General features: G+C 35.4%; 1 protein-coding gene across 6 annotated transcripts in view; it reads right to left on the bottom strand.

Moving 5' to 3' along the window:
* The window catches only part of LOC134822399 (cyclin-dependent kinase-like 4), a 152159-nt gene that overhangs the window by 16621 nt on the left and 122453 nt on the right, over positions 1 to 13085 (bottom strand). For 4 of the 6 annotated variants that reach the window (XM_063833442.1, XM_063833440.1, XM_063833439.1 and 1 more), the window contains exons 1-5: positions 11270 to 11385; positions 11058 to 11141; positions 10485 to 10551; positions 10292 to 10346; positions 1074 to 1146 (exon numbers count right to left, since the gene is read on the bottom strand). In XM_063833442.1, coding sequence (XP_063689512.1) covers positions 1074 to 1146; positions 10292 to 10346; positions 10485 to 10551; positions 11058 to 11141; positions 11270 to 11359 — 369 coding nt within the window. In that variant the 5' untranslated portion in view covers positions 11360 to 11385. Of the gene's footprint in view, positions 1 to 1073; positions 1147 to 10291; positions 10347 to 10484; positions 10552 to 11057; positions 11142 to 11269; positions 11386 to 13085 lie in introns of those variants that run through there. The other 2 variants (XM_063833444.1, XM_063833441.1) reach the window with 1 other exon arrangement.

The raw sequence follows: 13085 nt of genomic DNA on the forward strand, positions 1-13085 counted from the left end.
GACTACTTGACATAAATTAGGAATAATGTAGTACACGAAATGTTGACTACTTGACATAAATTAGGAATAATGTAGTAAACGAAATGTTGACTACTTGACATAAATTAGGAATAATGTAGTACACGAAATGTTGACTACTTGACATAAATTAGGAATAATGTAGTACACGAAATGTTGACAACTTGACATAAATTAGGAATAATGTAGTACACGAAATGTTGACAACTTGACATAAATTAGGAATAATGTAGTACACGAAATGTTGACTACTTGACATAAATTAGGAATAATGTAGTACACGAAATGTTGACTACTTGACATAAATTAGGAATAATGTAGTACACGAAATGTTGACTACTTGACATAAATTAGGAATAATGTAGTACACGAAATGTTGACTACTTGACATAAATTAGGAATAATGTAGTACACATTATGCACTGCTACTGTGCACTATACACCAAATACAACGTCAACAATAAAGGTATACACAGTAAAGTTTATGTAAACGCAAGTTTGGAAGATTGGTTCTGTAGTTGGAATAGAGTTATTAGTAATTAATAATCCTTATATAATACTTATTAACAATTTAGTTACAAATTTGGAAATGGCACAAATAAAACAACTTTATAGTAAAAACCATACAATAGGTTGTCTTTATATCATATACGCTAATCTAACTGCGTAAAATGCGTTATAAAACAAACTGAGTGTATTTGTAGAGGGTCTTGGATCATTTTTAGTTTGGACTTGGGCCAACAAACTGATGTGCTAAAAACCATTATATTATATTCAATCCTGTTATATTTTATATTATATTCAATCCTGTTGCGAGAAAACAGTTCCTTAGTCCAGGAGAAAGAGTATTTATCACGCCTACTTGATTCTCAGTTTAATACTAAATGTTCTATAATTCTGTTATACATGACTCGATTAACCTCAGTAATCAATCTTTACCCAAAACATGAGATTTTAGCGCGGTATTTCGTATTAATCGCAACAGTTCAAATAACTTACTGATTAATTTAAGTAATTAATCTATTATCTATTACTTAATCTACTATTCTACTCACATTGTGTCCATGACAGAAGTTAACTGCTTGTAGGACCTGCCACATAATCTTCTTGATTTGTAATTCTTCCAGCCTGAAATAATACTGCTAATACTACTATACCCAGCATTTACACCCAGCATTTACACTTTCAGTAATTATTTTTATACAGTCAAACCCCTTTATTCCCCCAAATATTTATTTCATTAGCTCATTTTTTTCAAGAAGTTTGATTTATTATAGCTGATATCGTATTTGGTGGTGATTTGAGCAGAAGTTTAGCTGTATTCCATAACACTACGACACAGTACGTTTATATAAGGCCCAAATTAGGTTATTTGTAATGGACTACACAGGGATTAGGTGAACACTACACAGGGATTAGGTGAACAGGGTTATTTCTATTATGCAAACTGCCATATTGTGATACAAAGTATAAACAATATATACACAGGGATGTAAAGTATGAAAAATATATACACAGGGATGTAAAGTATAAGTTCAATACTCAGAGTTGCCATTGTTACACAGTTATTTTAATAATCTATGTATAATAGCAAGTAATATACAATTATATAATATAATGGCAAGTAATATAAAGTAATAGCAAGTTGTAAAGATTAACTCTACAGTTAACACTACATATAACATTACAATATTAACACTATAACATTTATCTTTTCATAGAACAAGGTAATGTAGGGGATAACGTATAACTTCCACCATTTATTAATTAATTAATTATTAATTAATTAATTATTAATTATAATAATTAATTATTAATTATAATAATATATTGACCATACATATCTACCAACTTTATATATATTATCAATTCAGACGTTTCACTTTAATTCTTCTAAAGGTGAGTAATGCTCCAGATATCATTGCTGGATTTCAGTAACTAATCTTACTTCTTACTATATATAAAGCGAAACGATATATATGTATGTATATATGTGTTTATCCGTACCATTTTACAGACACCACGGTATCAACTTTAACGCGACTTTCCGCAAAAACCGTAAAAGATATACAACTGAAACTTTGTTGACTGGGTCAAATGCTTCAATGGCCTCCAAATCAGCATGATTGACACCATTTTAGGGTTATACGGGTTCCTGCTAGTTTAACTAATGCGTCTTTAAATCTGTTCAAAATATACATATATACATTTATATATCTCAATAATAATTCAGCTTCCAGATCGTTTAATCGGTGTAAGATCTTCTATTTTCTCCAGTGTAGTGACGTTATGTCTCCAAATGGTATTATCTTATTATTATAATTTATACGTATTTATACGTATAGCTAATATGTATAATATATCAATTATTATTATGTAAACTAGCGAACTACTAAAAGTAGAGTGTTAGAGTGCAGCTTCAGATACGTAGGATTTGAAAAACCACTGCTGCAATGTTATCTTCTAACCCAAAGTAAAATTATGAAGAGATATTAGTTTAATCTTTTCCATCCTGGAGTATAGAGAGGAGAATATGTAATGAATGTTGCTTTGAAACAAGACCAAAGCAATTGACATTACTCCGAATAATTTATGTGTATTTCTAATTATAAATATTATATTATCATTATAATTATGATACTGTCTCAATTACACTAAGACTAATTAAATATACATTATATATAAGTTAGAATTTCAGAGCTTCTCTCAGCCATCCTTATCATTTACATTCAATGTTATTTTAACACCAAGATTGTTCATTTTAACACAAACTCGTTCATTTTAACACCAAATTGTTCATTTTAACACTAAGATTGTTCATTTTAACACCAAGATTGTTCATTTTAACACCAAGATTGTTCATTTTAACACCAAATTGTTCATTTTAACACCAAATTGTTCATTTTAACACCAAATTGTTCATTTTAACACCAAATTGTTCATTTTAACACCAAATTGTTCATTTTAACACCAAATTGTTCATTTTAACACCAAATTGTTCATTTTAACACCAAATTGTTCATTTTAACACCAAATTGTCCATTTTAACACCAAATTGTTCATTTTAACACCAAATTGTTCATTTTAACACCAAATTGTTCATTTTAACACCAAATTGTCCACATTTTAACACCAAATTGTCCACATTTTAACAAAGCATCTGATGGAAAGGACGTTTGATGCTTGCTTCCACAATTCAAACAGTTTGACAGAACCAATTACGTATATTAGATAGATATATTAGATATTAGATATTAGATAGCAAGCATGTATACAGTTCACGGGGGAGGTAGCTAGATAACTCTCCTATTTGACTATTTTCGTCCCTCAATCATGACCCCCCCCCCCCCCCCCTTTATTTTTAATAGATATGTGATATAATCTGACATTAGATTATCAAGGTTACAATGTGTGATTATGTGAATTGCTGCTAATATCCAACAGAAATAGTGTCACGTGTTAAGTTACATCTCTCTCTATACTCTATACTCTATACTCTATACTCTATACTCTATACTCTATACTCTACACTCTACACTCTACACTCTACACTCTACACTCTACACTCTACACTCTACACTCTACACTCTACACTCTATACTCTATACTCTACACTCTACACTCTACACTCTACACTCTACACTCTACACTCTACACTCTACACTCTACAATCTACACTCTACACTCTACACTCTACACTCTACACTCTACACTCTACACTCTACACTCTACACTCTACACTCTACACTCTACACTCTACACTCTACACTCTACACTCTACACTCTACACTCTACACTCTACACTCTACACTCTACACTCTACACTCTACACTCTACACTCTATACTCTATACTCTATACTCTATACTCTATTCTCTATACTCTATACTCTATACTCTATACTCTACACTCTATACTCTATACTCTATACTCTACACTCTATACTCTATACTCTATACTCTATACTCTATACTCTATACTCTATACTATCTCTCTCTCTAACTCTCAGGACAACTAAATAATGTTCGTGGTTTTTAACCGAAGCTAAATTTTCTTCTTTTCTCCGATTCCGCGGAATTAAATTTATTATTGAACGAACAGAATATCGTATAAAAAGATGAATATTAATATTTGTGGCGTATCTCCTGAGCGATTCCCACGGAAATGTTTATATTAGGAATAGCACAAATTACTAGTGTACCCTGTATAGTAGTAATAACTCTCTATATAGTTCACTGACTACTTCACTGACTACTTCACCCTCCTCCTTCTTCGACCAATCAGAACACACACATCCACCAACCAGGGTGAAGCTATTTCATTAATTTGCAGCTAGTGATCTAAGGAAGTTGTGTGTCGCCCGCCATATTACCAGTACCAGGTACAAACTATAAATACTCATTACACTAGCCAGACGCCAGTACTTACTCCCCGGCTCCCTCCGCCCCCCCCCCCCCCCCCGGCTCCCCATTCCCCAACCACACGACCCTGTTCAGTTGTGCAACTTTGCAACGTGGTTTAACAAAAAGCTAGGTGTTTGAAATCCTGTTTCTTCAAAATCTTCATTTCTCTGCAGAGTTGCGAGCTCTATACTGGTATCTAAGAGTAAAGCATTGTTTACTATTCAGTATATAAACAGTATAATATATATATATATAAATAGTATATTTACTATTTTATTTGCAGTGGTCCACTAATACGGAGGGTTATGGTTGAGTTCCAGAATATTCCAGTAGAGTAGGAGGAATCAGGAAACATGCAGAGTAACTACTACTGTACAGGAAACATGCAGAGTAACTACTACTATACAGGGTACACATGTTCCAGTTAAGGAGCATCATTGATGGAGAAATTCGGATTTAAAGAGTACAACTGTACTGACTAATACACTGAAGGGCAGTAAGAGCTATTCTTAGACCGATTATACGAATAAAATTCCTTTGACTTCCTTCAACTTCCTTTAACTTCCTTTAACTTCCTTTAACTTGTGTATAACGTTAAAGTAAGTTCGTATTTAACTAACCCACACATATTAACGTGTGTTAGTTAGTATTATATTAACTACAGTACACCCGCTCCATGTGACCTTCTAATATAGTAGTATATAGTATATACCTGTAATGTAGTTAGAACTCAGAGTAATAACAGGGATGGAGTTCACTAATAAATATTATAAGCGGTAATTACCCACGAGCCGGTATAGTAATTACAGCTGTTTCTATGGTGATTATCGGTAATTACAATTCAAGCCTAGCATGTTATTGCTCGGGGGCGTAGTCTACAAGTGATAATATTACCCTGTATATTACCCTGTATTATATTACCCTGTATATTACCCTGTATATTACACTCGCGAGTCGCGCGCCTCCTGCACGTGTCAAATTTAGGTTTCATAAATACTAGTTTAATGAAGGAGCATTTGCCGAATATAACACTACAATAGTACAACACTACAACACTACAACACTACAACACTACAACACTACACTATTATAGTAGTAGTTAAGTAGTAATTTCAACACGTCAAAGTGACGATGCGGACCAAGCGAGATATGACGTCATACAGACTCAAGTGTGACGTCATACAGAGTCAGATATGACGTCATACAGTATAAAGAGAATACATGCTGCTACATGCTGCTGCACGTGCAGTTGTAAGGAGGGATGAAGGGTGCGGCAGTAATACTCTCTAATAATGTGCTAGACAACAAGGAACACCACTTTTAACTGTGGCAATTGTGGGGGAGGATTTTAAACGCGTACAAAGGAGATGATAAATGTATTTATAAAGGAGATGATTTAGTTTAGAGCTGATAATGGAGGAGGTACATCAGTATGGTATATAGTGTGTTACAGGGGTGTATTAGCAAGTTAGTGATCTTCTCATTAATAAAGCCTTTATCTTTTCAAATTCTCATGCAAGAAATCCAGAGATCAAAAGATGACGAGAGATAAGTTTCACAAGATAATTTAACTCTCTTACTTCGTAATTGTATTGAACTTCGAGACAATGTGTCAAGATATTTTAAAATAGTATCTGCATGAATATCAGACATGTACGTGAAGAATGACTGGTTCTGTGGAAGATGTAAGTTGTGGAAGGGAATAAGGATGCTGTGATTTGAACTTCTTAAGGGGAATAATACCTGCCCTGGAAATAGTGTGTAACTTCCGCTGAAGTATGGGCACTTAATTCTTATCGTTTAACATGCAATCTTCGCCATTTTCTACCGTTTAAAATGAAAAATTTTCGGTATGTGTCAGACCGTGTTATTATTTCCACTTTTCATTTTAAAAAACATACAATTTCAACTAAAAGTTCACTGAAGAATTATAGTATAAATGGAATGAGATAAGGGCGTCCTAATAAACAGAGGCAGTGTTTAGATAAACCCTTATTTTTTAAACGAGTACGTTATTTTTTCTCAAACAGCATTTTACATTTTTATATTTTTTATTCTGATCTTTAATGTCCGTGTGATGATTTTATTGTTAATACACTAAGGGAATTGACGAATACAGAAAAATATACATAATAATATTAGGATACAAATAGATCACACCATAAATCGGACGGTTTTTGTAATACGATATCAGTTATAAGACAGATTCCAGGAAAATATAGAATTTCTTGATTGGTGATATAATAACATGACATGTTATCACACTGTACAATTCTCCCCACTTTTTCCGAGACTTGTATGTTGCTATGGCAATGTTGATACAATATATTATGGCATGATAACGTATGATATATATTTTACGGACAATTCAGGGGTGACAACACGTGATAAAAATGAGCCAATGAGAGACCAGGGCTACTGGGCACGTGACAAGCTCGACCAATCAGGACACGGGACAGCTGGCAGACTTTTGATTAGAGTATTAGAGAGAAGACAAATCTGCTTAATCGCATTGACATGGGCAATAATAACCTGACAAGCAGGCAAATAATCCCCGCACCGTGCAGCCAATCACACCCCAGTATCCTGTCACGTGACTTTAAGCAACCAATCATCTGCGAGTCACGTGGTTTCAGGGCGCCAATCAGAGTGAGGATAGGAATGAGGCCGGAGATCAGCTGACAAACTAAGAGTACATAAGATAAGATGGTGTGGAGTGTAGTTCCTCCCCCACAACCATTTCACATAAGTATCAGCCTTACATGATCAGCATAGTAAGCAATACAAATAGGTATCAGCCTCACACTAAGTTAGTCCCCTGGCCCTCTCCCCTGGTCCCCCTGGTCTTCCCCGTACCATCCTAGTACACCCTCCTAACTTCCAGTATCATATTATCTCTCTTACCATATATGGTATAATGGTTTGATCGTTATAAAATGAAGGTGGTATGTTAGTATGTGGTCCCTCCCCCACATTTCTCTGATAATCTCCCTCTCCAGCAGTACTGGTACTATAAATAGCAGCCTCACTCCACAGTCCTCTCTAATATCTGAGAGAGACACAATCAGGTGGGAAGTCACACCTGAAGTAGCCTGGTAGCGTCACCTCTAGTGCAGGTGAGTGTGTGGTATGTGAGTATGTGAGTATGTGAGTATGTGAGTATTTCGGTATGTGAGTATTTCGGTATGTGAGTATTTCGGTATGTGAGTATTTCGGTATGTCAGTATGTCAGTATGTCAGTATGTCAGTAGGTCAGTATGTGAGTATTTGGTATGTTGTACTTATTGTGTGGTACATGTTAGTATATTTATCTGATATTCAGTTTAGATTCCATTTAAGGTAAGTTAATATTTTATGCGGAACGAAAAGAACTAAATTGTTATAATTTTGTGACACCAGATTCACTTATACAGTGGCGTTATGATTTAATATGAACTTATTTCCAGTATTATATTTACATGACTTAATGTTGATCGGCCGTCTGTAACGTTCAATGAAACATATTGGAAACTAATTTCGACAATCGTTTTCGTAATAATTTATTCGCATATTTAACTCGAAACTTACCTCCACTCTCTTTTACTCATAGTCTGCAACTTAATACCATATTTGTGGTATTAATGACACCTTCACGAAAATTATTTAGTAAATGAAGAGCGTGATAATTAAGGCCAGAGGGGATAATTAAGGGGTCAAAAAAATCGACCAAAATATTATTTTCTAACTCAATTTAATTTTTGATGACAAAAACATTGCTGCTATTCACATACTTGTAGCCGCTTAACTTTTTTAATAATTGAGGTTAACAAGTTTTGACAAGTTTTTGAAATATTATATTGGTCACTGTTGTACCCGTCTTTTATCAAAAAGTAAAAACGTATAGAATATTCTAGAATATAGATACAATAGATACAACTCCATTACAAGAATATAGATACAACTCCATTACAAGAATCTTGGACGTGATATTTCAATACCTACCGTCTGTATGAACTTATGATTGACTATGTACCTAATAAGGGGGGGGGGGGGGGTTGCACCTAATAAGGGGGGGGGGGGGGGGCGGTGCACCTAATAAGGGGGGGGGTGCACCTAATAAGGGGGGGGTGCACCTAATAAGGGGGGGTGCACCTAATAAGGGGGGGGGGGGTGCACCTAATAAAGGGGGGGGGGGGTGCACCCTCTCTAATAAGTATGTGACAAAGTTTTATCCTAGTTTAGAAACCTGGCCTGTACAATGAGCCGTGAACCGCTGGTAAGTCGTTAGGGAAATCACCTAGTTCCTGCTCCCTCATTGGCTGGTTACTGTAGTCCCTCTGCTATGATTGGGTAACTGCTGCCACGTGACTGTAGTTCTCTGGCATGATTGGTGGACAGGGCTTCCCACCACTTGGTTATCGTATTAGAGCATGGCATGGTGCATGTATTGCAATTAAGTATGCTCCCTGTAATATCATTTCAGGACAATTTGTTTGATTGTAAGTGTTCAATGAACGCGTCTCTGATTGGCAAGTTTAAGTCACGTGACACAAACTTCCCTTTGTGAATGGCAAGTTTAAGTCACGTGACACAAACTTCCCTTTGTGATTGGCAAGTTTAAGTCACGTGACACAAACTTCCCTTTGTGATTGGCAAGTTTAAGTCACGTGACACAAACTTCCCTTTGTGAATGGCAAGTTTAAGTCACGTGACACAAACTTCCCTTTGTGAATGGGAATCAGAAACTGACCGCCATCTTGCCAGAATGGGCTCGTAATTTGAAATTTAGCTGAGAAAAACGATCGAGGTTAAGAAATTTAGGCTCCCTGGGTGCATCCTAAGAATCTACAGATGAAATTATCTAAATAAAGAGGGTTTGATTTGGTTATGAGCATGTGGTACCCAACCAATTGTAGATTTGCATTAATAATTCCCTCTAAGTAGAGGAACATGACGAAGTAACAGCTAGACCTAACATTACCTTTTACAATAAATATTATGATTTTAGATGATAAATGTTGATTGTTATCAAGTGTGATAGGGTTACATTTTTCATCACTGAACAAATTCGGAGTTTTATTTAAGTTCACCTCACACTAAAAATACGGAACTACATTTTCCAGCATCAGTGAGCCACTTCTTATCTCTTTTTGCGTTAAAATTCAATACAGACCACTTTTAGTTGTACGTGTGTATATAATGGTATGTTGTCATGGTAACTCCATACTCCAGACAGTTATATCATTACAAACCACCTATATATAATATACCTATATAATAAATAATAGGTACGTGCCCGCTAGGAAATTACTTTTCACGTAATTTGGCCAACACTTTTCTTCCCAAATCTAAACGAAGAAGTTTGTAAACCATAACGGAGTTATTTGATGATATTTTTTAATTTTAAAATACCATGATGATCTTTTATCTAATAATTTTAGCCAGGGAAATGGACAGGCTTGTGATGAGGGAACTAAGTTTAGTGATTCAGTATAACGTTAATAATATGATAAATACTGTTATCGCTATAGTAACCACTGTATTTTAAATGACATGTATTACTTATAGGTAAATTATAGGTAAATTATCGATAGATTAAATATTTTTAATTTTGGGTAAGATTAAAAATATCACGTTTTAATGCTCAGTGCTCACCGATTTATTCTCCCCATTTCAAAGTAAATCGCTTCAACATGGTCATTATTCAAAATTTAAATATTGAGCCACAAGGAACATGCACAGTTATACAGGGATAAACAAAGATTACAACTTATTGTACTCCTTGAGAATACGATTATAACATGAAGTAGTTTCTCTGCAGGGGGGGGGGGGGGCAGGGGGGCGGGGCTCTCTGCAGGGGGGGGGGGGGGGGGGGGGGCTCTCTGCACTTACCCATTAGGGCATTCTTCTAGCTCATTCAACAACGTGTGATGACAGTACTCGAACACTGAAAATTAACAATCATCATTAGTTACATAGTAACATTATTTATATCTAAACAATGTGAACATGGTTCAATTGACGACAATATAAAACATTAGGCTGCAGCATATCATCAAAAATCATAACAAATGAAAATGGTTACCAAGATGAATCTTTTTCTTTCTTCTAAAGACTTGTAGTAAATTTACTAAGTTTCCATGCTTCAGCAGCTGAAAGTTTCAATCATTACTATTTCTTTATTAACCAGAATTCCAATTCAAAACTTTTTTGTACTTTCGTACGAAAGAATGTTATTGTTATTAGAAAGAGATCGTTACACAAAACTTTGTATTGTATAATACTCATACATAAACATTATCTATAACAACCTCTATCCTAGAGGTTGCGAGTTCGATCCCTGTCAGGGGGACAGTTCTTGAGTTCTCAACATATTATTACCAAAAAGGAACGACCGATCACCAAACCATGGTGTTGCTTAGCACAAAATGGTACACGGCCTAGGCCTTGGAAACAAATCAATTGTTGGTAGCTGTGATGGGCTCCTCGTGCAGAAATGCATGAATATCCTCCTCCTTGCTGACACTTGTGTGAGCTTGGAGAAGCATCATGAGCGGGCGTTGCCAGGTAACTGGCTATCCCGTGAATGGAAGCTCGTAAATATATTTTTTTAAACATAAATATTATATAATATGTAGATTATACATTCCTAATTTACCTTTAACATTCTAATTTCACGCATAGCAATCTTTTTGACATAAGGATCATCCTCAGAATCAAGGAATTTCTTTATTGCCACAACCTGTAGTGATAGAAACCACATAATGAGCATAATTACTAACAAGCAATTTTCAACAAAGAGAAAGCAAAACATCTTAGATTGAAACCAAACTTTTACTCTTTAAGCAGAGTAGGAAATATTCGACTAACCTGCCCGGTATCTTTGTGCTTGCATCTAAATACAACACCATACGAACCTTCACCTATCTTTCCAAGCTTCTCGTATTTGTCCATCTTCATGTTTTCATTGGTTGAACTGTAAAAAATTAATAATACATGTAGATTGCTGGTGTCCAGATGTACTTCAAATAAATTAATAGTAACAAAATCATGCAGGGTAAGCCACTGCACTGTCCCCAAATTTAACCAATAGTCGGATCCCAACCGTTCTAAAAGGCTATCTCGTTAGCTTTTCGTGTTAAAAGCGATTTCTCAACGGGTATCACCTCTCTAGATGATTCTTAAAACATTTGGACTTTATTGCATTTTTGAAATAAATGCAATAAGGGCGTTTTCGGTCACACCCTTTTTCAGGGTTTCGCGGTCACTCAAATTTTTGTATTTCAGTCCAGGAAGGTCTTAAAGACTATTCCGATACACCAAAATGTGCCTAATAGCCACATTTATATACAACTTATGAAGCAACACATACCTTAAAATGCTTCGTTTCGGAAATATGGCCGAAAAACGGTTTTTGGCTTGACGCAGTTCATAATTTCCGTGATTTTTGGCATTTCCGCCTAGGAAGGTCGTAGAGACTATTCTGATACACTAAAATGTACATAATGGCCACATTTATTTACAACTTATGAAGCAACATATACCCTAAAAGGCTTATTTTCGGAAATGTGGCTGAAAAACGGATTTTTGCCGAGCAAACAATGACAATAATATTCACAAATGGGCTATTGGACTGTTAACTAGAACGGTCTTAAAGACTCATGAGCAACATAGCATTTGTCACAAGATGTAAGATGAGTCACTTTGTGTCCAGAAACACCTACAAAAATTGGAGAATGATCTACTTTATTGGGCATCTCTCTTAATGGGCCAGGCCAGCAGCATATTTGTGTCTTACGAAAGGGCGATTTTTCAAACTTACGGTTTCTTAAGGTCAAAGGGTAGGCAGCTAACAGCGAATTGGTCGCAATTGGCGACTCATGCACATCATGTACTCAAAAACGCTCACTTTAGGAGTCATCAGTAAATAACTACTACATGATTTGTGAAAACTCCAACAATTTTTCCTTGGCACCAATTTAATTTTTAAATATACTAATATAATATGTGCCAGACCAAAATTCAACTTCAAACTTTTTATTTATTTATGCCATGAAACCATGATATATGTACCAATTAGAATTATACTATACCGGACCTAAAATAAATCGGCACTGGATCCGATCCAGATTGTTGCTTGACCGCTGACCAGTACCCCACTTTAAAATTATGATTGATTTCGCTGTCTCGACCAATATTGGTCTGTAATCCCTGGTTTGAGATCTGTTGGCCGCAGTTAATTTAACTAATTTACCATAATAGCAATACCGCAGTGGTCTGGTTCGCATAGATTTTACCATCGTATGATAATGTGTGTCATTTCCTCGTTTTTAATCAAGTGGTTACTGGCTAGCTCTTTTGTTATTACAGCTGCCTCGAGATCTTATCTAGGGCACTAATACATTAGTACTAGAACATTAGAACTATAATTCTAGAACTTCAGATTAAGATTACTTGACTGAATGGCAGGGTTCGAGATTCGACTCTAAAACGCTCAGTTTAGGAGTGATTAGTAGATAACTACTGCATGATATGCGAAAATTCCAACTAGACAAGGATCATGCTTAATCAAAGTTTTCCTCGACTTGAACTTAAGTCTTGTAACCTACTGGAGTTTGGGCCACTGAATCGAATACGACCTGATATTAATTTTAGGATGTCCGGAAATTCATTAAGATTTTTATTC

Source organism: Bolinopsis microptera, chromosome 10, assembly GCF_026151205.1.
Source record: "Bolinopsis microptera isolate Bmic1 chromosome 10, MBARI_Bmic_1.0, whole genome shotgun sequence".
NCBI lineage: Eukaryota > Metazoa > Ctenophora > Tentaculata > Lobata > Bolinopsidae > Bolinopsis > Bolinopsis microptera.